This window comes from Sciurus vulgaris (assembly GCF_902686455.1).
Source record: "Sciurus vulgaris genome assembly, chromosome: 5".
In the NCBI taxonomy this organism is placed as follows: Eukaryota; Metazoa; Chordata; class Mammalia; order Rodentia; family Sciuridae; genus Sciurus; species Sciurus vulgaris.
This window is the reverse complement of record NC_136465.1, coordinates 7,764,014-7,788,403: the sequence shown is the minus strand read 5'-3', so window position 1 is coordinate 7,788,403 and position 24,390 is coordinate 7,764,014. Positions and strand designations below refer to the sequence as shown.

Sequence of the window (24,390 nt, the reverse complement as noted above, 5' to 3'; positions counted from 1 at the left end):
GATCTGGTCGGTCTTCAGCCTCTAGAACCGGGAGGAAATCATGGTCTGTTGTTGAAGCCAAGAGGACTGCGTACTTTGTGGCGGTTGCCTTGGGAAACTGAAGTAGTTCTCTATTTAATCTCATTTTATAAATAAAAACATGTAAGAAAAAAATTCTTAAATTTTAAAAGTTCTTGAATTAAAAATTTTTGATTTTGGTAGCATACACCTACCAAGAGAGAGAAGCAGGAGTTAAAGTCATAGTCCCACTCTGATGGCCTTGAAAGTGACCACTGCACTACAGGTACCCAGTGCTGGCCTTCATGAATGGCCAGGTGAGGGTAAGAAAGAAAGCACCAAAGGATCTGAGTCTCACGGGAGTGGCCAAAGCGAAGTGGCCGTGGAAATCTGAGAGCCCTTGATTATTTGAGCTAAAATCCAAATTTGAATTCGACCCAGCTTTCCTCAGTAGAGTAACACTGAAACCCAAAAAAGAGGTGACTTCAATAGAAACAGCCGCTATCACTTTTCGCCATGAGTGGTCAATCCTCACAGGCCGGCGTGCATCCCATTACCCAGGAGGAAGTATAGGGTTCTTCCTCTGCAGTGGCTCACCCGGAGGTTTTTGTCTTGTCTGAGGTCAACCCAGGACGGTTGGGGAGGCCCAGGGAAATGCCTGGGCCTGGGAGAACCTCTGGTCAACTACTGCCACTCACAGCACATCACTTGGTGCCTTCCCAGGGCCAGACTGGAAACCACTGGAGGCTTCTTGTCAGGATGCGACAAGTTCTGGGCAGTGCCCTGCTTACTCTCTCCCTGGTGCAGACCAGCAACTGGAGCTTCCAGTTTGCCCACCCAGCAAGTCAGCTGGGGAATGGCTAAGCTGGAGCCTTGGCAGGGACAACTGCCTTTGGAAGGTCTACAGAGAAGGGCTTCAGGTCCCAGGCTCCGTAAATGTAATGATCACACCCTGGGCCCCCAAGTGGAGCAACAAACAGTCATGGGAGAGGTCCAACTTGGTGGTCTCAACGCTATATTTAAAGGTCCCCTGCAGTTGAACTTTTGCTGCTAGGGGAAAAGGGAAAAGTGAGGTGACAATGGAAAGATGGGACTCAAATCTGGCCGCAGCAGATGAGGAGGAAGAGTCAGGACGTTTGAGGCAGAAGAAGGTCAGGGGCGGCAGGGTGCCTGGCCATCAGGGCAAGGCAGGGAGGCAGAGATCCATAAGATCAGGACAGGGCCAGGCTGCCACCCAGGGTGGCCAGACTAGCTACCTCAATCCATCAGCAAAAGGGAGCCCTGAGGCTCCCCCGGAAAGGGGTCAGGAGGAGAGAAGAGATGGCCAGAGCTTCCTGCAAGAACCTGCCTCTTGAGAGGAGCACTCTGTGAACCACGGGCTAGCGGAGCACTGGAGATGGCCGGCAAGCACCTCTGAGAGTTGAGGGGCACTGCGGGGCTTTGGTTGGCACAACGGGATGTGCAAGGCCTGGCTTGTCACCAGCCGCCCCACACCACCCTCTGCCATGGGGCACCCAACCCCACCACCAAATTACATGTTGCAGAAACAGTTAAAGGAACTGAACAGGCACTAAGTGCAGAACAGGGACCAGCGAGGAAGAGCAGCCATGCAGAGACCCTCGCCCCAGCTCCTTCTTCCCACTCCTTCCCATCAGCATGAAGCACCAGACACGGGCTCAGAGAACAGCCCCTGGCCTGTGTCCTCTCCTGATGCCACCCCTGTCTGTCTCGGCTCCAATCCTCTAGGCAGCCTGGCTCTCTTCACTCCCCACACCACTGCTCTCCATCCCCACCTCACCTGGGAGCTCTCTGGAGGTCGGCCAGCTTCTAGGAGGGGTCTGTGGAGGACTGAGGATGGTTCTGGGCCTTTCTGCCTGACTCCATGTGACACTAGGGATTGGAGTCCCCTCCGTCCTCTTTGGTCCCTGACAACTAGCTGTCCCTTGCTTGCCTTCCTGCCACCCTGACTGTCAGCCGTGTGCTCTTTATGGAAGTCCTCTCATTCTGGCCATACTATCCCTCCTAACAGATGGGGAAAGTGAAGCGGAAGTGAAGACACTTAGATGCAATGGCAGCCATTCTCCACGAGGCAAGCCCTCCTGAGCCATCTGGCATTGTAGCCCTAGAGATTCCCCAAAGCAAGATCCAGGTTTAGCTGGCCACTTGCCCATCTTCATGCCAAGGACAGTGTCCACCACTCATCCCCCTCCCACCCTGCTAGTGACGCTGGGGGACACTGCACCATCTGCGTGACCAACTCAGGGTGTGTATTTTCCCTGCACTGAGCTCCTTTTAGTGGCTATCTTCCCTCTCTATCCATCAAAATCCCCCCATTTCCTACATTTTTAAAGAGCCTAGTCTTCTCTTGGAAACATTCCCAGAAAAAGATAAGGCAGCTATGCCCACCACCTCTCCAAGCACGAAGGCTATCTCCTTCCTGGCCTCCGCCCAGGTGCGCACAAGGGAGCGATCCTGGAGGCACTTTCCTCTACAGGCAGCCACTGGGACAGGGAATAAGCATCCTGGGCTTCCTGAGCCAGCCTCAAAGATGCTGAGCAAGGTCACATAGCTGGTAAACCTGGAGCCTGGGACTGCTCCTGTCCGGAGTCAGGATCAGCCATGATTGAAAGGTCAGAGGTTTTGCAGGCTATCTGATGTCATGCTGGAGCTTGGTGAGAATATTTACACCATGGAAATTGGCAAACACTACTCACCAGGGCTTACCCAGTCCTGCCCAGGGCTGTTTGTTACACATTTCCCAGCATACCACTGGCCAGATCAACCAGCCTTCTTGGAAAGCTTGGTGAGTATCTAGGCAAATTAGAAGGGCCAGGCTTCACATTCCCACAGCTATGGGCAGGCAAACTGGTGAAGCCGCCCACGGTGGTTCTCTGGCTACCAGTCAGGGTTGTGCTTTTGACGCACTTGCAAAAGCGACAAAGCAAGCAGTCTGATTTCAAAACATGCACCTCAAGTACATGCACAGTAATAGAAAGCATGCACACAGTAAGAGCAGCTGCACACCCAAGAGTGTTCTCTGAATGCAATCCTGTACAAACCCTGCAAAACCTCTTCTCTCCATTTCTGTATCTGGAGAGGGTGTGGTCTCTGTGAGATGTACACATGGCACCTCAGATATTCCAGGACTGGCCTTTAGGGAGGGCCAGTGTCTACCACCTCCACCTGTGGCCCTCAGAGCTGACAAGTCTGCATGGCTGGGGAGTTTGGGAAAATCCCTGGCTAAGCAAGGCAGCATAGGATCAGCACAGGAGGGAGGACTGTGGAGCCTCAGGGGAACCAAAATCTGAGGGTTGTACCATCCCTGGCTGAAAAGCTCTTTAGAATAAGAAAGAAGGTCTGAGGCAGACAGAATTCCAAACTGGCCACTGAAGGCAGTTTCTGGTAAAGAGCCTGCAGTCTTACCATGGTTTATGCGAAACACCTCTTTCCCAACTCTAGCATATCATATCATCTGCTAATTTCTAATAAGTCTTCAATAGCAATAATACTTCCCCTCTACTGAACAGCTGCTTTGGCCCAGACTCCAAGCTAGACACTTGACATGTACTAATTCAATTATTCTTCCCTGCAGATCTGAGGCAGTAGGCCAATTTTAAGATGAAGAGACTGAGGCTCACAGGCTAAGGGACTTTTCTATATCAGGTAGTCAGAAAGGAGCAAAAGTAGGATTTGAATGCAGATGTGCCTGAATCCCAAACTCAGATTTCTTCATTCATCAGTGGGAACGACATCTCCCCATCCTCACTCACAAAATAGGGAAATTAGGACTCAGGTGTATACATCAACTTCTTACCAGTCTGGCTATCACATGTCAGCTCTCTGATCTCCTCTGTAAGCACTGACAAAGTCATATGTGTGGGTCTGAAACACTGAGGATCCGCCCTGGGAGCCCTACTTGAGAGTTTAGGCAACTTTGGAGGAGGGAACACCTCTATTTCATCTTTCTTGCCTGGACTCTTGGAATGGCCCCCAAGCTGGTCTTCCTGAATCTGCTCTTACCCCAACACGATTCACCCTACAGCAGGCAGAATGACTAAGCTACACATGTCCCTCCCCGTGGCTGCCCATGCCTGGTAGAATGGCTGGCCATGCTCCAGGAAAGGGAGGCCTCACAGTGACCCGCAACCCACACACAATGAACACCAAACGAAGGCAGTGGCTGGAGGCCCTGGGTAGAGCAGCCCACTGCATGGCCAGCCTGTCCTGAGCACCGGGCCACACCACTCCAGTAAGGCCGCAGCCTAGGAGGGGCCTCCAGGGCCCCAATTATGGTGTGCCTTGGAGTTGCACGTGGACCTGCTGGGTCTCTGCGTCCACCTCTCAGTCAGCCCCATTTCCAAGTTCAGATCTAAGCTCTTCAGCAGCAAGGCCTCCATGCAGGGCCCCCTGTCCTCTGAGGCCCTCTCTTGCTCTCGCGTCAGGGCCTCTATACCAGCTAGCTCTCTGCCTGAGTGCTCTTCCCCAAATCCACACATCTGCACCCAAACGTCACCTTGCTGAGATCTTTACTCAAAGGCCAGCGTCTTGGCCAGGCCATCCCTGAGTGCCACACTTAACACTGCTACCTCCCACCCCACACGCTCTCCCTTTCACCCTGCCTTTCACCCTGGCCTTTCCCACCACTTTGATATAATAAATCTCTTGTTACTTATGGGGTTATAGTTCTTCTATTCCCAGAAGAGAATGCCCCAAGGGTAGGCTGGTCCTGTGGAATTCTGTGCAAACCCACTTGGATGTTTTTCTCATGGAAGAATCCAAAGCTCTCCTCAGATTCTGAAGTGGGTACCCAGGGCAAGGGATGTGACCCCCTCTTAGCCAGTAAGACTGGCTTCTCTTTGACGATGGGGGAGGGTATTCCCTGGTGCCCTCTTTTGGTACTTTGTCCTTTATAAAGAAAGCCTTGGAAGCCAAAGGCAGGGGAGAAAATGAACCAACATTTATAGAAGGTTCCCAATATATCAGATACCATGCTGAATGCTTCACACACCATTTCATTTAATCCTGACACAGTCTCATCAGAATGTCTGTGTCCCCAGTTTGCAGAAAAGGGAACTGAGGCTCAGTGAGGTAAAAGAATTCCTGTATGAAACAGGTCTTTTTATTTAACAGCATGCAGACTATATTACGCACATTTTTCTGATGCTTTAACATCTGGGGCCTTGCTGGCCCTGGAGGGCCCAGACATTTCCAAGATCGCCACCCCTGTGCCTGTAGTCTCACTTTTCTTATGCAACCACATCATCCAGAATCCACACCCCACCATCTCCTCTGTGGAGTTCTACCTCTGAGCCACCTGCCCTGATCACCAGCCTATGCCACAGGGCCCGCTGAAATTATTCACAGCAGCCGATCCTCAGCCTAGTACCCTGCCTTGCCTGTTCTTCCTACCGAAACCCCAGTCAAAGCTCTTACCTACAGTTCTGCCCTCCCTCTGCCTTCTGACCTACCAGGCGCTTCCTGCACACCCACCCATGGATGCATGGTGTACCCACTCCTGGTGAGGGAGACGTGGAAGAGCATAGGCAGCCAGGGCAGGATGGCTAGTGAGGAGGTGGGGCCAGGGCCAGAACGAAGGAGCAGGGTCTTCCAGTGAGGTCAACGTCCTGCCTGATGAAAGTGCTCCTGGACACAAGCAGGGACCTGATCAGTCGGACACTTCCGTACTCATGATCCCAAGCAAGGGTCCAATAGAAAATCTAAAACAGACGCGTGGACACAGGGGGCACCAATCAAGAACAGCGAGGAGTGCGTGGACAGCGGGGAGACAGGGGAAGGAGGAAATTCCAAGGACCGTAAAAGGGACAGGCCAAAACTCCCCCACTGGACTCTTAGCTCCGGGCCCCCTTCTCTTCACAGGAGTCTACCTCACTTTTGTAATAAACCTACCTGTAGCTTGCTGTCTGTCCTGCTTTTCAGTTCTTTGCTGTATGGAGACAATGAGCCCAACACCCTGGACAGTAACACTGGGATCCAGAACAGGCTCTCTCCAATGGCAGTTGTCTCCTGCCTTGTTGACTTTGCCATACCTGGACTGTCATAAAACCTGTATTTTGAGCTGTTGGAGAGGAGGACTCAAAGCTAGTACACCCAACTCCAAAGCCTCCAATGTCCTGAAAGACAATGAGAAGACCATCCAGCAGTTCTTGCCCCAACAAACTCAAATTCAAGTTGCCATGCGTAGTGCCCAAGGCCTGTGTCCACACGGGACTCGTGGCCTGTGCTCAGGACCGGTGAGATCAAGCTGCTCACAGAGACAGGTGAGCAACATGCTCCAGGGCCAGGCCAGAGCTGCCACCTTCCCACCACAGGAGGCTGATCTTGCATCCGTCCTCATCCGTGAAAAGGTGACAGTAATTGAAAACCCTCATGAGGCTTTTACCATAAGGACTGAGGGAGAGACGTCTATGCAGGGGCAGGCTCAGCGTCCGGTGCAGGACAAAGGGCGATGCCCACCTGCAAGGCTGTAAACAGTCGCTTGACCCCACGTGCACCAGCTTTGCTCCCTCTTCCTGATGCCCCAGGCTTGGCCCAGGCGTCACCTCCCCCTGGGAGCCCTTGGTGGCCACTATTTCGTAGCCTCATTTTCCGTGGATTCTCTCCTTCCCTCCTGTGTGACTTCCCTTTGGATAGAACCAACATTTATCTTTGAAGGTAGAGAAACTGACTTATCTGTTCTGGTGAGCTCCGAGTCCACAGTCACCCAGCGAATAACTCTTGAGCAGAGGCCTCCCAGTCACCCTTTCCAAGCAGCACTGCAAATATCAACCCCGGGCAGGGATGCTGTGGACATCCTGACCGCAGGAGGCTGGAGACACACCCATCTCTCTGACTGTCCTGGGATTGCCTCAGGCTAGCACAGCACAGTTGCTTCAACTGTGGCTCTGTTTTAATCTACCTGCCCCACTGTTCATTTTCTACAGCTGCTGTAACAAATGATCGCAAATTATTTGGCCAAAAACAGCTGAACGTATGGTCATCCAATTCTGGCGGCAGAGTCTGAAGTGGGCAGGGGCCCGCTGGCAGCTCTGGGGAGAACTGTTCTGCTGTTCCAGCTCTGCAGCCGCCTGCACCCCTCAGCTCACAGCCCCTTTCTCCATGGCCAAAGCCGACAGTGCTGTTTTCCTTGTCACGTTGCTTTTCTGTGCCTCCTTCAGAATGGTCTGCCTATCTCAAATCCTGCACTTCAGCATGTCTGCACAGTCCCTTTTGCATACAAAGCGATCTTTACAGGCCCCAGGACTAGAGGATAGAGAGCCAATAGCACCCACAATCACTCACTGAACAGCAGGGCACTCATTCCCAGCAGGGGCGACTTTGTAGAGACATCAGATCTCATAAGTTGGTGCTGGTACTGTTGGCACCTGGGGGTGGAGGCTCAGAGCATCCTGAGAGGTACAGGACATCTCCCAGATCCCAACCCCAGATCCACAGGCACTGGGCTGGGACACTCTGCAAGAGGATGTTCCTCCGTCCTCAGGGTTCTATAGAAGTCAAACAGATGGAGCCTGCTGTGTCTAAAACTGGAGGGTCAGGCCTGCCAAGAAGTTCCCCTGAGCATGGGGATATCCTGAAGGAGGCCTGGCGTATAATGCAGGGACCGCAAGCAGCCATGAGAAATTGTTTCCCCTAGTCTGGTGAAGAGCGGTTGGTTACTGGAGAACCATCTCCCAGTCTTAAGCAGTAACCCCCAAATGCATCTCCATGCAGCTGCCAGGGAAGCAGGAAACTGTGAGCAATATCACTGGGGCCCTCCCGGGGGCTGGAGCAGCCCACACAGGGCCCTGTGGCCACTTGGGGAGCTTCAAGGTCAAACACCAGCACATAAAGGACCCAGCAGGAGGAGAGCTAACTCCAGCCTCCGCTTCACTTGTTTCTTCCTTTAAGATGCTGTCAGAGATATCAAAATACCATCTTCACAGCCAGCTGGATAGAGGCAAGCCTTAGAGATTCTAGAACAAATGTCAGCCGCTCAGCTGGTACGGCACAAGCTTGCAGGAGCCCGGCTCCTAGTTGGTCTGAAGCACACTGTGAAGGAGGCCGTCTACTCAGCCTGGAGAGTTTTACTAACTCCCGTCTCACTGAGGAGCAAACAGCCAGCCAGGCTGATACCCCATTGCTCTCAGAAGTGACAGCTTTGGAACAGTGAGAAGCCCTGTAAGGGGCAAGGGCTCTGCTACAATAGCCTTGGGTCTAGCTGTGTGTTCTTGGGTGAGGGAGCTGTTGAGCCCAGCTTACTGTTTGTTAACCAAGGGTAAAAAAAAGACTTTGAGTACGTAATGAATTCTGAATATAGAACATGTAGGCACATCTTTGGTACATACACACTCTATATATACACATATTATATATACACGTGCATTTATAGATCATAAATATATATAGAATGTACATGGAGTATAAATATGAGCTTCAGGGCTGCAGTCTTTCCTGGAGCTGGAAGTCCCTCCGAGGTGTGAATTCTAGCCTCATAAGGAAAGCGCGCCACTGCCCACGGCTCACGGAGACTTCCCCACTTCCCCTTCCTTAGCAATGTGGCTGGCCAGGGCTGAGAGAGGTTCCAGGAGTCCCTGCTGCCCTCACTTCTGCTGCCAAGCCCAGATGAGATGAGAGTCAAGAGTCGGCCCAGGACCCCTTGCAGCGTCAGCTCAGCTCAGAGGACTTAGGATGAGGTGCTCCTTAGCCAGGGGCACCCCTGTGCAGGACAGAAGGGAAGCCCTCACAGGGAGCAGCTGTGTGAGCTGTGCAGCAGAGGGCTCCCACCCACCCGAGGACCCCTGCAGGTTAGCCCCACTCCGCACCGCCTCCATCACTGGGGGCTCCCTCCCCTCCTGCACGCCCTGCCCACCTACTGAAACTGCACATAGCCCTGCTGCTCTTCCCCTCTCTGCCTGGCTTTGCCTCTCTCCTACAGCTTCTTCTCCAATACACGAAACAAAATATTTGCTCTGTGCATCACTTCTTTCCCCAAGCATACGCTCCAGGAGGACAGGGGTTCGCCTGTCTTGCTTCTTGCTCTATCTGTCCCCAGCTCCTACAGCCATGCTAGGCACTTAATAGGTGACTGACAAGTAGTTCCTAAATAAAGGAATAAAGGGTCCAATTCCTGTCCCTGCTCAGGTTTCTGAACCTGTGCCCTCAGAGCCCTCCTCTGGGGAGCCACCTAGGTCACCTGTGCTGGCTCAGGAAGCCAGCCCCACATCCCTCTTTGTTCTGGCAGTTCATACACACTCACTTCCAAATGACCAATTGCTATTTCAACTGCATTAACTCTAATGAGATCAATTTAGGTGGCCTTTCTCATATTTTTTCTGCTGTGTTAAGACCCTCCCTCTTTCCAGTTGTCAGGGCAACCTGGGCCTGATTCAGGCTGAACTGAGGCAGTGACAGGGTTTAGATCTGTGTTTAAAATCACTGCAGATTCCGTTTAACAGCATAATATTTTAATTGTGACTTTGAACCAGAAGATTTGGACCCAGGAAGGGCTGTGAGCTGGAGTTGCCTGGCCAGGGGACTCTGTGGGCAGATGCCAAGCAGATTCCTCATGGCATCACTGCAAGAGGAGAAGAAGTAGAGCTGGAGGACAGACATCCTTGGGAAAACGAGAGAGCCACATCTGTGCCCTGCCAGAGGAGGTCTCCCCTTCCCTGTGCCTCTGTCCATTTCAAGATGGAGATGTCACAGGCCAGCCAGGAGAAGGGGCCAATAGGGAATTGAACATCTTTTTCTTCATTTATGTGCCTGTGGCCACGTCAAAGAAGTACAGTGGGCTGCCTGGAAGTTGCAGTCAAATGCAGGCAGAGCCAGTTACCGGGCCTGAGAGTCCCGAGCATTTCCTGGAAATGGCCCGCCCCCAGCTCAGTGCAGGGCCAATCAGAGAGAAGCGCCTCACTCAGAAGGCTCCCATTGGGTAGCACTGGGCACTGGCAAGAGTTGGGGCACAGAAACCCCTTATGTTTCTGGACAAGGTCATCATTATCCAAAGTTGTTTGATGCAGCAGGCTGATTGTTTCAGTAACAAATTTTACTTCCTGCGTATGAGAAAACAAAGAGGAAAGTTCAAGGCTCTGGTGTGGGCCACAGACCCACGACCTTCAGATCCCACTGTAAGTCACGTGGCTTCCCAGGTGGGAACCTCTCCCCATTTTGACCAAGATCCTAAGGAATAAAAGAAACGGTTTGAATGGTCCCCCCAAGGCTCCTGTGTTAATCCTCAAATTTATATTTAACGGGATTTGGAGGTGAGCCTTTGGGAGGCAATTAGGGTGAAATGAAGCGTGAGAGTAGGGCCCTATGAGGCATGGGTGGCTTTGTAAGAAGAGGAACAGAGACTGAGCTAGCACACTTGCCCCACCTTGCTTCTGAAGCCTTCCAGTACGTCATGACGCCACAAGAAGGCACTCCCAGACGCCAGCGCCACACTCTTGGACTTCTCAGACTCCAGAACTGTGAGCCAAATGAACTTCTATTCTTTATAAATTACCTTGTCTTGAGTATTTCATTACAGCAACAGAAAGTGGACTAAGACAATGCGTCCAAGACAGAGTGACAGCCAATGTCACTAGAGCTTTCCTGGCATGAGAAAAAAAAAAAAAAAAAGACCCAAGAGCAGAGACCCTGATGTCCTGCCCTGTGGGCAGAGGAAGGATGGGGTCTTCTGGGTGGACCCCACAGCCACGAGCAGGCCCCTAGCCTCTCCTGCACCTGCAGCCCTGGGCAGCTTTGCCCTTTTGCCAAGGGGACGCCTGGGCAGGGAGCAGAGCAGTAGAAGCCGAGATTTCCTGTAGGAAGCGCTTCATCTTTTCTAGGACAAGAAAGAAGCACAGGCAGCTGAAGAGAAAGGCCCAGGCATTTTAGCTTAATGGGAGCAGAAAAAGGGTAACGGATGCTCATCTCTCCGAGTTGCTCAGATGCTGTCAGTCAGAGTTCTTGCTAGCAAAAGAAGCAAATGCGAACTCGAGTACCAGTCTCTGGAAGGGCTTTTGATGTAAAAGAAGCCTGATGTGAAGTTAAGAAAGAAGTGAGTAGAAAGGTGGACACCAGAGAGACAGAAAGAATGACTGCTAATTGTGTCTTTGGGCTCAATATTTGCTTAAAGGAAAGTCGATGTTTAAATGAAAGGCTTAAGATTTTCTCATACTTCTTTGCTTAGTAAAGATACTTTAGATTTTGACATGAATTTGGTCCTGGATGTGGCCACTGATGGAAGGTGTGGGGTGGGGAACTCCCTGGAAAAAGGCCGGCATCTGGACCACAGCCTCTATGTGCCATGCTGTCTCAACTGCAGGCCCAGGGTGGCCAGAAGCAGGAGAGCCTGCTGAGAGTGCCTTCCCTGCTGTGGACCTTGGGCAACTTCCCTCCCTGTGTTAGCTTCAGCTTCCTGTATATTAAAGAAAAGGAGTGGGACACGTGGCTCTATGGAGGCAGACCTCCACTTCCACTCGCAGGGCCCCAGAGATCCTGCAAAGTGTTGCAGGACAGATTGTCACTCAAGAGAGCAAGCCAAAGTCTGCCTTGATCACCTCTGAGAGAAACATTTGCCCTGAGAGGAAGCAGGTCCTTGACGAGGCCCCCGCCCCTGAACAGAGCTCATCTGCATGGCCCAAATTGATCCTATCCTGGGGTCACAGGCCACTCTGCCTTCAAATTATGGCCCCAGCTCAAGCCCTCATCCCATTCGAGGACTACCAGAATTGCCACCTACCTGAATTAGAGGGTCGAGGGGCACATGTGCTTCAGAGGGTCTGAGGATTCTGGGGTTTTCTGAGGCTTCTCAGGGGTTCCCTGGCTTCTCAAGGCCAGAGGACTCTAAGAAGAACCAAGGAATGTGCGCCATATTGGAAACATGGGTTTCCAATGGGGCACTGGATTGCAACTGCAACCCTCCCACTAATTGGTGAGTCACCTTGGTCAAGTTCTTTGGTCTTTCTGAGCTTCAACTTCCTTTTTTATAAAATAAATGTTAAACTACATAAATTTCTGAAAATCCAGCTCCTAGCATGAAGAAAGTGATGTTCGGTGTAGGGAGGCAGATGGGCAGGTAACCTTAGAAGAGGCTGGACTTCTGTTATGTCCCAAGAGACTCGGGGTTCTCATGGTAGGTGCCTGTGTGTCACCACTTTTCTGGTATTTCTTCAGAGTTGGTGGTCCTCATGTCTTGTCTGCACCAGTAGAAATGATCTTCAAGAAATGGCCAGGCCAAAGGATGTGACTTGTGTGTCATTGGTGGAGTACTAGGAGGGTCCTGAGTCTCAGGTCCATTCTTTTGCTTCCCGGTCAGGCCAAGCTTAGCTCTATAGCAATGCTTTTCCCTACGTGCTTGGAAGAGGTGGTTCAAATAAGATGTTCTCAAAGACTGTGGGCATTTTCACAATGCCAAGCTATGGCAGGGACTCGTAGGACAAGAGGCAGAAGCATCATCTTCTGGCCCAGCCAGTGTGATGGCATCTGGGACTCACACACCAGTGCACACTGGTGCCAGTGGGTACATATCTGTGTTCAGCATGACCATGGCACACATTAGTCTCTTCCTCCCTGCATCAGTGACTGGCTCCTTCAGAATCCAACAAGGCTGTCTCTTCAAGACAGCACAGCTGCGCTTGCTTGTGGGCACTGGCTTGGGAGCTGAGGTACCTTGGTAAGAACCCAGTCTACACCAACAATCTCGGGGCATGTGCAGAGGTCCTGACCTCTCTGGACCTCAGTTTCATTACCCACAGAATGGGAATGACACAAGTGTCTACCTCAAAGGACTGCTGTGGGATCAAAGGTTAGTTAATCCACATAAACCCCCTAGACTAGTCTCTGGCACACAGCTGAGCTCCCCAAAGGTACTAACCATGGTTGGCAGCACCACCACCGCCACTGTCCGCCACACTCCCTGAACCAACCGTGCCCTAGGCACCCAGAGCCACTCCCTTCTGCCCCTGGGGTCCTCGGCATTTTCAGTTCCATGCCCAACCTTCCCTTCCAAGCCAGCTCCTACTCATCCATCCAGATCAAATGCCATCTCCTCAGTGGTGTCCCCAGAAACAGCTACCCTCACATCTGAGCTCCCAGAGCACCTACACACATATCTGTGGATAAGATCTACAGGCGCAGGTGTCGACAAACACGCTCCCAGCCTGGCAGTACCCGACGCACAGTGGTACTGGGATGATAGAGGAAGTGGCCGGCCGTCAGAGTCCAATAAGTAGGACAGCTACTCAGAGCGGGTTTAACCAAAAAGCAGACCTGCTCCAGCACTGTGGGGGGCAGCAAGTCCCTCCTGCAAGAAATGCCTGCCAGTGTTCACGCAGACCCATCAGAAAAGCCGAGGGTGAGGTAGGTGTTGGGGCTGTCAAGTCTCCATCCACCCCCAGACCCTCTCCTGCAGGGCCCCTCCACCCCAGAGTGCCCAGTTAGAACTCCCACCTTTCCATCACCGCCTCCAAGGACTCGACCACGTCCTTTGGATTCCCCTCAAGAGAAACCTCCATCTGCCCACTGTTTCCTTTCCCAACACTCTGGATCTCCACATTCTCTCATTGCTTTGTCTCCCCAGAGAAAATGGAAGACGCATTAGGGTGGGGGTCATACCTGCCTGTTCTGTGGTTCCTCAGCACATACTATGGCACCTGGCTTAATATACTTTGTGGAAGGGCTGACTGGATCAAGTACCCAAAACATGCCAAGCCATGCTTTGTGCAGGTTCGTGGGTGGATCATTTGACCTTCACAACAGCCCCCAAAGTAGCTATCATCCCCACTTACAGATGAGGTAGCACAGTTAGGAAATGCACGTGCCCCACGTCATGAAGTCAGTGCATGGCAGAGCCAGAAGTCGCCTCATCTGCCTGTCTTTCCCACATACCAGGCTCCCTTCCAAAGCAGTGTAAATGGAACATCAGATGCTATACTCTTTAGTCTGTTTTATCCTTTTTTAAACTTCTCAGATGTTAGATTTAAGGAAGACAGCCCAGAAACCTCCAAACAGCTCCAGCATAATGTCATTATTATTATCATGATTATTTCACTTGAGTCTCCATTTGTGGGAAAACTGGATACAAATCCATCTTGCAGGCTGAATATTGTACCGTTAATCCAGTGATCAGTGAGGACAAGAGGACAGAGAGAGGGTAACAGCTGGGGAGGTTGGCACAGGGCAAGACCAATGGACAACTTGACTAGTAAAGAGGTAGTGGTAGCACCATTGACCTTTCTAAATACCTACAGCATCAACAGTATCAAGAAGTCAGGAGCATCACAAGGCCCACCCATTAGACCAGATCTCACCAGGAAAGGTCGGAGTCCATTCAGGAAGTGTCTACAATGAAAGCACCATCACCAACAACAACAGGTAGCTGAACACTGTATGAGGCCTGACAGGGCTGAAGGTGAGAGCCCAGGAGAACAGCCATTAACCAGAGAGAGGAGGGGCAGAGGGTGAACCCACTCCCCCTGCTGCCTTGCTGAGCTAATCAAGCTCACGGGAGCCTCTGGGGTCGTGGGCTGAGTCTCTTCAGCAACCTCTGCTTTGAATACCAGAGAAGCCCACTACTCCCTGGTCTTTGCATTGCTAGACAGAATGCCCCTCACCTGTTGAACTCCAGGCACTGCCCTTCAGAATGGCTCTTCCCTGTGACAGCCCTTCCAGCAGGGGGATTCAGGTAGTCCAAGTGTTCCCAGACTAAATACCCCATCTCCTCCAACCAGTCAGCATTTCTGGCCTCTTCTCATCCTAGACCGTTCCCCACGGAGCTGCTGTCCCCTGGTAGGCGCTCGGAGGTGTGGGAGTGGCCCGTGGAGGCTGGACTGGCCATCAGCTTTGTGGTGTGACCCGAGAGCCTTGACCTGCGCAGTCTGCCTTGCAAGCACTTCTCTGCCAGCCAAGGGTGCCTTACAAATTTCCCACGGCTGCAGAAACCGCGATGTCTGTGGAGGAGCTTCTGAGGCTCCTTGAAGAACAAACACCTGGGTCACTAGTGCCAGACGGTGTTGGTGGGGCCATGGACGGCGTGCCAGCCCTTCCACCAACTTTAATAGGAGCACAGTTACTTCAGCCTTGATTGACAAGTGAAACTTCTACATAAGCTTGAAGTAAAGGCACCACTGTTCACAATGTCTGCAACCACCAGTACGCCTAGCACTCCATTCTGCCCGAGTCCTACGCTCTCTCTAGGCCTGAGCTCCTGCATCCCACGGAACACCCGGGTCGGGCCAGCTCCAGAGGGAAGGGGCCGTCCTGCCTGGCTGGGAGACCCAGGGCTCTCGGCTCTGCTGGGGGCCTGACTGGCTTCTGCACCCGAGCGCACTGGAGACCCAGATCTGCATTGCTCAGCGGACAGTGTCTTGGGGAGGCCGAGGGCCGCCCTCGGGGTTTGGGAAACCCCTGTGCTGCCTAGGCACCGTCAGCATGGCCCAGGGCTGCGTGTCCCAAGGACTCAGGCTGGGGCTCGCAGTGCGCGCGGAGGTGCCAGGCCCTCCCTGGGCGCGGGGCGGGGGCGGGGCCCGGCGGCTCCGGGGCGGGGCCTGGGCGGGGCGTGGCCGGAGCGGGCACTCACAGGGCAGCGTCTCTGCGCTGTTCTTCTGGATCATTATGCAGAGCTGTAGCACCAGTTGGGGGGCGCTCTCCAGGAAGGTCTCCAGGAGGCGCAGCATGTTGACGTCTGCATATTCGTACATCATAGCCCAGTAGAAGCGTCGCTGGTGTTCCTTCTGCCGCTGGCTCTGAATCCCCAGGTACATGGTGCGGATATACCTGCCGGAGACACAGGACAGAACACAGAAGCGTGGGTGGGGGCGGGGGCTGCAGAAGGACCGCGGCGGTCCCTGCCTGGGTCGGCCTGCCCTCCCACCTGCGTGGGCACAGACGGTCCCAGAGACTTGGATGGGGCTCTGAGGTTCTCTCGGTCCAAGGACATGGTGCTTGGGCAGGTCACGGAAGAAATCTGACCTCTGGAGCCCTAGGCAAGTCCTTCCCGTCCTGGCCTGTGTGCTCACTTGGAAAATGGGAGAGTGGCGCCAGATGATCTTCCAGGGCCTGCCAGTTAAGCATCTCGGGTGAGCCTGGAGGGTGTTGGGCTTCCTTGGGTTCAGGGCCCAGGGGAACCATTCCAATAGAGTTGACACTCTGCTGCACTCTAGAGAAGGTGGGAATTATCATCCGTGACATTCCGCTAAGTGCCACTTCCTGGTGGCCATATGTAGGTGTTGAGTAGGTAGTAGTAATGTCACCATATGGCAGATAGGATCGGCTGGAGCCCTGAAAGGTCACCTCACCTGCACAGGCTCCCACAGCTGGATGGTGGGGCAAGTAGGAGCGGCCAGTTACCTATCACAGCCTGTATGTCCCCCTTACATCAGGGAGCCTGCAAAGGAGCCCTCATCCTGGGTCAGTCACAGATCCACCGACCCTCCCTCAGGATGACACCTGGGGATGACCCACAGGGAGGAACAAAGGGCAAAGGAAGCAGGTGCGGGTCAGAGCTGCGCACTGTGGGACCTGAACTAGCTATCCCAGCTCCACCTCCTTACTCTCCTCCCTTAATGTGGGAGCCTCATTGAGTTCGTGGCCCATTAGAGATAAGCATGGTGGGTACCCACCCTGGGGGAGCCTCAGTTTTACCTGAACCCTGAACTTTCTGGAGCTGTGTCTGCAAGCCCCAGGCAAGAGGAAGATTTAAGGTCCCATTGAAACCCACTGCTGGCCTCTGAGGCTGGGCCAGGTTTTGGGGTGTAGGTGGGGCCTGCCCAAAAGTAAGGGTGGAAAAGTTCAGCTTTGTTGACCCAGTTAGGATCAAGAACAGCAGCCACAGACCTAGAGCCATGGTCGATGGGAGAGACCTGACCATCCGTACACTTTCCTGAGCCTCCAGGGTGCTGTGCTGAACTCAGAGCTGGAGCACGCGCTTGGCGACTAGGGAGCCCCGCTGTCCTCAAGTATTTCCAAGTGGTTGGAGCTACAGGACGACCCTCTGTCCCCACCATCACCACCCCCTCGTCTGCATTGATGCTGGTCTCCACTGTCCACTCCTGCCCATAAACGCCCCTATTCACACAGTAGCCAAAGTGCTCCTTGAGAGCCCCGTGTGCCCGTCTGCTCCTCTTCTGCTGACCCTCCACAGCTTCTCACATGCTCAGAGTAATCCAGAGCTCTCCTCACGGCTCAGCACCCTGCCTTTCTCCAGCGTCACCTCTGTTCTCTCTCTAGGCCTCCCTCAAGGATACCCCAGGACATGTGCCCACTCAGCCATAGGTGTGACCTCCAACAAATGTGTACCATGTGACCCAGCTGTCCCACTCCTCGGTTTATACTTGAAGGACTTAAAATCAGCACACTACAGTGACACAGCCACATCAATGTTTATAGCAGCTCAATTCACAATAGCCAAACTATGAAACCAACCTAGATGCCCTTCAACAGATGAATGGATAAAGAAGCTGTGTTTGATACACACACACACACACACACATATATATATGATGAAATATTATTCAGCTTTAAAGAAGAATGAAATTATGGCATTTGCTGGTAATTGGATGGAGTTGGAGAATATCATGCTAAGCAAAATAAGCCAAATGCAAAAAACCAAAGACCAAATGTTCTCTCTGATATGCAGATGCTAATTCACAATGAGGGGGCACTAGGAAGTTACTTTAGGTAGAGGGGAGTGAAGGGAGGGGAAGGGATATGGGGATAGGAAGGACAGTAGAGTGAAACAGACATTGTTACCTCTTGTATACATATGACTGCATGACCATTGTGATCCTACAATATGTACAATCAGAAAAATGAGAAATCATATTCCATTTATGTATGATTTATCAAAATGCATAAATGCATTCTATTGTCATATACAACGAATTAGAACAAATAAAACTTTTTTTAAAATGTGCTCGCCACAGTGAGGCCCTTCCCTGGGCCTCTGGAGACAGTGTTGTGGCATCTCTGGGCTCCTAAGGCCTATGGGGGAGCTCTGGTGAGGATCCTGGAAATACCCACCCAGACCTGGAGCCATGGTGCTGTGGGTGCCACCAATCAGACTGGTCCTTGATCCAAAGTTCAGCTGTACCCACATGCCGTGGCCATAGACTCACACCAGGGGCCAGACCACAAATTCACACTTCCTTGGGGTACACTCAGACCACGTACGCTGTCACCTACCCACAAGTGGACAGCTGCTGAAGGGATGATTATGTGGCAGAACTAAGCCTACCCTCCGCCCCCGTGGTCTGCCCTACCCGAGTACCGCTCTGCTCCCACACTTAGTTTCCCCCTAGCCACGTGTCCCGTTACCCCACCCCAAGGTTGCGGAGAAGGAAGACAGTGAACCTAGAACACGCTGACTGGCCTGGAATGCCTGCCAGGAGAAGCCGGGCTCGCCTCTCCTCAGCGAGCGCATCCGCGGCGTGGGAAGAAGCCAGAGCGGTGTTCCCTGAGCAGGTGAGCAAACATGCCAGCACAGAGCACGCCGGAATCACGCTGGGAAGCACGTCGGGAGGTCCTGCCCCCTGCTCACTTGGTAAGCCCCCATGGAGTCAGCTCAGGATACACCCCAGAGCCAGACCCCAGGGCAAGTGCCTGCCCCTCCCCTGAACTCTGTGCCTCCATCCTTCAGTCCCTGGGTCCCCAGCGGATGTCAGAGAGCGCTGGCCTGCTGGATAACTAGGTCTGAACACAACCACATCCGAGTGCAACCTCCTCTTTGCAGGTGAGGTCCCCAGAGCCAGAGAATGTGCCAACCCCGTCTCAGTCACTCAGGGACCATGGGTCAGTCACTCAGAGCCAAGGGTCTCTGACTCCCTGACCTCGCTGGTCCCCACAGAGCACGTGTGAAGCCCCTGCCCTGCGTGTCCTGGCAGTTCTTGCTGGCACACCACAGCTGTACCCCAAAGGGCTGAGATTCCTCCTCCTCTGAACTTCCTAGGGGCCAGCTTCCCTCGCAGTCAACTGGGTGGCTGGGGACACCTCTTCTCTGAACCCCTGTGCCATCCTCTCTGCTGCCGCCATCCCAGTTTCCCACCGGTAGAATCAGTTAGTCTGAGTGACCTCTGAGGCTGCCCTGCCTGTGGCCTCTTGCTGGGCCTCCAACTCCTGTGTGACAGATTTGGCCCGTGGCCACACGGTGGCGCCAAACCCTAAGCGTCACAGGAAGGGTGTTCCACACAGGTGACCTCATACCTAAAGGCCAGTGCTCCTAAGTGACAGTGCAGGGTGAAGGGGTCATGGGTGGGGCTGTGGTGCCCACTCCAGCCCAGATGTGCTGGGTCCCCAGGGGGAAGCACAGAGTCTGCAGGAGGAACACTGGCTGCCACACCTCCAAACTCCCGCGCTCTCCCCTTCCCTGGAGTGTTCCAGAAGGCTCACCTCCCCCAGAAAGAAGCTCAGGAGAGAGAATACCCAGCCTCTCCTCCTGAATCTGCCCCCACCGCTCCCCAGCAGCACTACATCATGCTCTGCATAGATGTGAATGAACACAAGCCATGGCTCTCAAGGACAAGGACTCAGGGGGGCTGGCTGGGCTACAGCCAGCAGGATTGTGCAACCTTGAGCAAGTCACTTCCTGAGGTTGGGCCCAGCTGCAATCCATCACAAAGGACGCAGGCTGGAGGCTCCCTAAGCTTTCACCAAGTTTTGTAACTTCATCCTTCAAGGGACTGGCTTGCCGGAGCCCAGAATGTGGTCCGCATTTTCACAGGTAATAGTGCCTGGTGTTTTCGTGCCACTCCTATGCTGGGCGCTGTTCTTAGCATTTTGCACAAATGAGTCGATGTGAACGGATTAGCGGTGTGGACTCAATTCTGACCATACTCCAGGAGGAGGTGTGACGCTCGCCTTGTCTCACAGTGAGCTGAAGCCCTGAGGCGAAGATGTTCCTCAACTTCCCAGTGATGCCAGTGGCCAAGCAGGGCTTCATGCCCAGCGGTCCAGCTCCAGGCCAGTGGCCCTGCCTCCCACTCTCACGCCTCTCAGGTGGACTGTTTGGCTCTTGCCGTCTGAACTTCGTCCAACCTGCGACCTCACAACAGAGGAGTGAGCTTGCCCCAAACATCGGGCCCCCTTCCCGTTCTGCCACACACAGTCCTCTCGAGGAATGTCACCTCGTTTTCCTTGTCTACGAAACACCTAGTCCAGACTAGGGCTCAGAACATGTTGAACAAATGAACACTTGGCAGGCTTGGATGATATAACGCCTGTGGAGAACTGGTGGGGACAGAGGCCAGTGAGCAGGTGGCAGCAAGTCCTTCTCCCTGGGGACCCTCCTCCTGTCTTCTCCTCAGCCACTCTGCTCATCCCCTCCCCTAACTTGATAAGCTGTGAAACTGTTTGAAGCTCCTTAGACCTGCCTCCGGGAGCACTCTCTAGTTCTCCAAGAACATTTTATATCAGCGCTTGGAGGAGACACAGTGGTTATCTTTTTGTGTTGAATCATCTGAAGCTCAGAAAGCTGAGTGATGTCCCTAAAGTCACACAGCTAGTCCTGGTCCAGGCAAATCAGAGGTCTTTCCTAGACTATGCTGCTCCACTGGGAGTTAGCGAGGGCTCTGGCCCAAACTGACTAGGATGGAAGATAAGTGATTTCTACCAGGGACAGGAGGCTAAAGAGGTTCACCTATCTATACCCACGCTCCCTGGCTGCTCAGAAGTGGTATTTTGAAACCTCTGATTATGGAAAACAACAAACCCTCAAAGCTCCAAACAGGGTTAAGTCCAGGTTTTGCTGGATCTGAAACTTAAAGAACCACTTGAAGAAAAACAGTAAACTCTACCAAGACCTTAAAGTGCAATCAGCACCAAGTCTACACTCTTTCCCAGAAAACACAAAAGGAAAAAATACTCCATTCATTTTATGAGGGCCATGTTACTCAGATATGAAAGCCAGATAAACTAGGTTAAAAAAAAAAGTAGAAACAATATCAAAACTAAGATGCATAAATCTTCAACATACTATTAGCAAATCAAATCCAATAATATAGAAAGAATGATAAACCAGAGCCAATGGAATTCATCTTAGAAATGGAAGGCTGGTTCAATATTCAAAAATCAGTCAATGTAATCTATGATATGAATAGTAAAAACTACAGATCATACCAGTTGATGAAGAAGAAAAAACAGTTGATAGAATTCAACATCCATTCACAAGAAAAACTCTCAGCAAACTAAACATGGAAGGAAATTTCCTTAACCTGATGTAGACATGGGACATTTACAAAAACCCACAGATAATATACTCAGTAATAAAAGACTAAATGCTTTTGTCTTAAGATCAGGAACAAGGCTATATTACTGATTTTCACAACTCCTATTTACCATCATATTGGAAGAACTAGCCAGTGCAAAAAGTCAAGAAAAAGAAATATATACAGAAAGTATATACAGAATGCCAAGGAAGAAGTAGAACTGTCCCTATTTGTAAATGACATGATTGCCTAGATTGACAATCCTAAGGCACCTACAAAAAATTTAGAGAATTTATTAGTAAATTTAGCCCATCTCATAATGTGAGGTCAGTATATCAAAATTAATTGCATTTCTATAAACTGTCAATGCACAATTGAAAATTGAAATTTAAAAATATACTACTTCAATTTGCTCCTGAAGATGAAATTCTTAGATATGAATCTAATAAAACATGCAATAAATTTATGCTGAAGTTACAAAATGCTAATAAAAGAAAACCTAAATGATAAAGACATACCATGTTCAGGGATAGGAAGATACACTATTAAGATGATAGTTGTTCTGAAATTGATCCACAAGATTCAAGTAATTCCAGTAAAAATTTCAGCAGGATATTTTTGCAGATATATACAAGCAGATTCTAAAATTTATATGGGAAGGCAAAGGAATTAGGATTGACAAAACACCTTGAAAAAGAAGAATAAATTTGAAGAACTCACACTCTCTGACTTTAAAACTTACAATAAAGCTACAGTAATTAAGATGGTGTGGTATTGGCAAAGAGAGAGAAACACAGATTGGTGGGACAAAACAGAGTCCAGAGAAAGACCCACACAAATATGACCAAAGGTGCAAAGACAATTCAATGGAGAAAAGAAAGTCTCCCCAATGGTGTGGTAACAATCAGTCGTTCACATGCAAGTTTAACTTAAAATATAGCGTAGACTAAAATGTAATGCGATGAGACTTTAATGAGAAAATCTTTGTGACCTTGCATGAGGCAAAGAGTTCTTATATAAGACAGCAAAAGCATGACCCATGAAAGAAAAATAAATTAATTAAACCATCAAAATGAACATCTTTTGCTCTGTGAATTGCTAAGAGAATGAGAAGACAAGATATAAACTGAGAGAAAACATTTGTAAATCACTCATGACAAAGATCTTGTACCCAGAATACATAGAGAACTCTCAAAATTCATCTTCACGAAAACAATCAACCCAATTTTTAGAAATGGGCAAAAGATTAGAATAGACATTTCACCAAAGAAGATATTGACTAGTAAGTAAGGACGGGGGGGGAAACTGAACATTGTAAAATAGCAAAACACATTAAGATCACAATTTTTAAAAACATGATAAGATAGTCCTTCATACCTTATTGGTCTAAAATATTTTTAAACTGACAATGTCCAGTGCTGGAGAGAATACAGAATGTTCACATATTATAGGTAGGAGTGCACAGCCTCTCTGGAAAAGAAATGTTTTTTACAGTCTTTTTTAAAGATATTCTTATATGATGCAGCAACCCAATGTTTGGAAATTTATTCTAGAAACAATACCTTAGGTCCACACAAAAATGTGTACACAAATGTTTTAGCAATTCCATTCATAACTGCCACCTATTCTTCAACAGGTGAATGTATAAACCAACTGTGGCACATTCACCCTGTGGGATACGACTCAGGTACGACAGTCTACAAACCAGGAATACACGCAACAACCTGTGTGGGTCACAAGGCATCTCACAGAAGGAGTTAAGGCTGTGTCAGTGGTTCTGTCCTGTGTGACTTCACTTGCCCGATACTTTGGAGAGGTGGAGAGATAGAACTGGTAGCTGCAAGGGTTGGAGCTGGGGCACAGTTTGCTTAAAAGGTGGTGTTCTGAGGCAAGGAAACCATCAGTGAGACAATTATGGTGGTACTTGTGTGATTCTCTATGAGCCTTGAAACTCAAAGACCTCCACAGACACACAAAAAAGTCAAGTTTACTTTATGTAAATGTACATTTTTTAATTTTACCAAAAACATTTAATTTAAAATTTTTTAAAGAATATAAAGATGCAGGGGTGCATATAAGCTGCTGGGGAGGCTGAGACAGGAGAATGACTCAAGTCCAGTAGTTGGAGGCCAGCATGGGCAAAATAGTGAGGCCCTGTCTCAATTTAAAAAAAGAATATGGAAATACTAATACAGAATTAAATACAGGGCCCTACAGCTTAAGTTTCAGTAGGGCCACAAGTCTACCTGTCTTCGAATAACTTCTGGGGAACTCCCACCTTATCTCAGGACCTTTCTCTGCAGACTTCTTGCAGGAACAAGTCCTCAAACCCCAGATGGAAAGGAAAAAACCTCCTTCCAGAACCAGCAAGTGCCCAAGATGCAGCCCTTCTGCACCCAGGGAACAGCAACCGGCCAGACCGGCAAGAAGGCAGGTGGGAAGAGCCCCACAGAGAGGCAAGGCTTCCCGCCCACCTGTCCTCCCAGCTCCTGGCCTTCTTGACCAAGTCTCCTGGGGATTGCACCCTGAGGAGGTGACTGTGGGGTACTGACTCGTCCCAGGGGGAGGGCAGACCAGACCAGGCTGGGCTCTGATGGAAGCTTCTGACAGTCCCAGGCCCACCTTCCTACTCTGCCAAGGTGCCCATGGCCATTCAGGTGTGCATGCCAGTCTCCTGATCCCAGGCCAACCAGGGGGACATACAACCCAAGAAGCCATTAGAAATTTGTGGGGATAACTGGGCGGAGACCATGGCAGGCCCTGAATTCCAACTGTGCCCAACACCCCAAGTAGCAACACAGGACTTTGGCCTTCTGTCCTTACTCGGCCCTCTGTCCCCACATTCCTGACAGCCCCAACCTGCCTCTAAATGCTCCGGAAGTCCTGGTTGTGGAGCCGGCCTGGTGGGTTGGTGAGGGCGGGAGGAGGAGGTGGTGCACACCCAAGGCCAGCAGTCACCTAGGAGCATGCGGCACGTGACAGGCCTCTGGCTCCCCACCCTCTTTGCAGATAAGGAAATGGAGGTTTGGGAAGCAGCAGAGGTCAGCCTGCTGGTGTTTGGGACCAAGGATCTATGTGAGCCCTGGTTAGGAACTCACTCCCCCGTGGGACCCTAAACCCCCAGGGCCAGGCCTCAGCCTGGCTGTGCCCCAGCCTCCATAGTGTCCAGCACACAGGAGGATCCTGAAGGACATCTGCTGGTCAGTCTCCAGCC

The 24,390-nt window shown here is 51.2% G+C and overlaps 1 protein-coding gene across 1 annotated transcript in view; it reads right to left on the bottom strand.

The window, feature by feature from the left end:
• Positions 1 to 24,390, bottom strand: part of XKR6 (XK related 6) — a 275,797-nt gene that overhangs the window by 6,323 nt on the left and 245,084 nt on the right. The window contains exon 2 of the mRNA XM_079139948.1: positions 15,557 to 15,753. Coding sequence (XP_078996074.1) covers positions 15,557 to 15,753 — 197 coding nt within the window. The remainder of the gene's footprint in view (positions 1 to 15,556; positions 15,754 to 24,390) is intronic.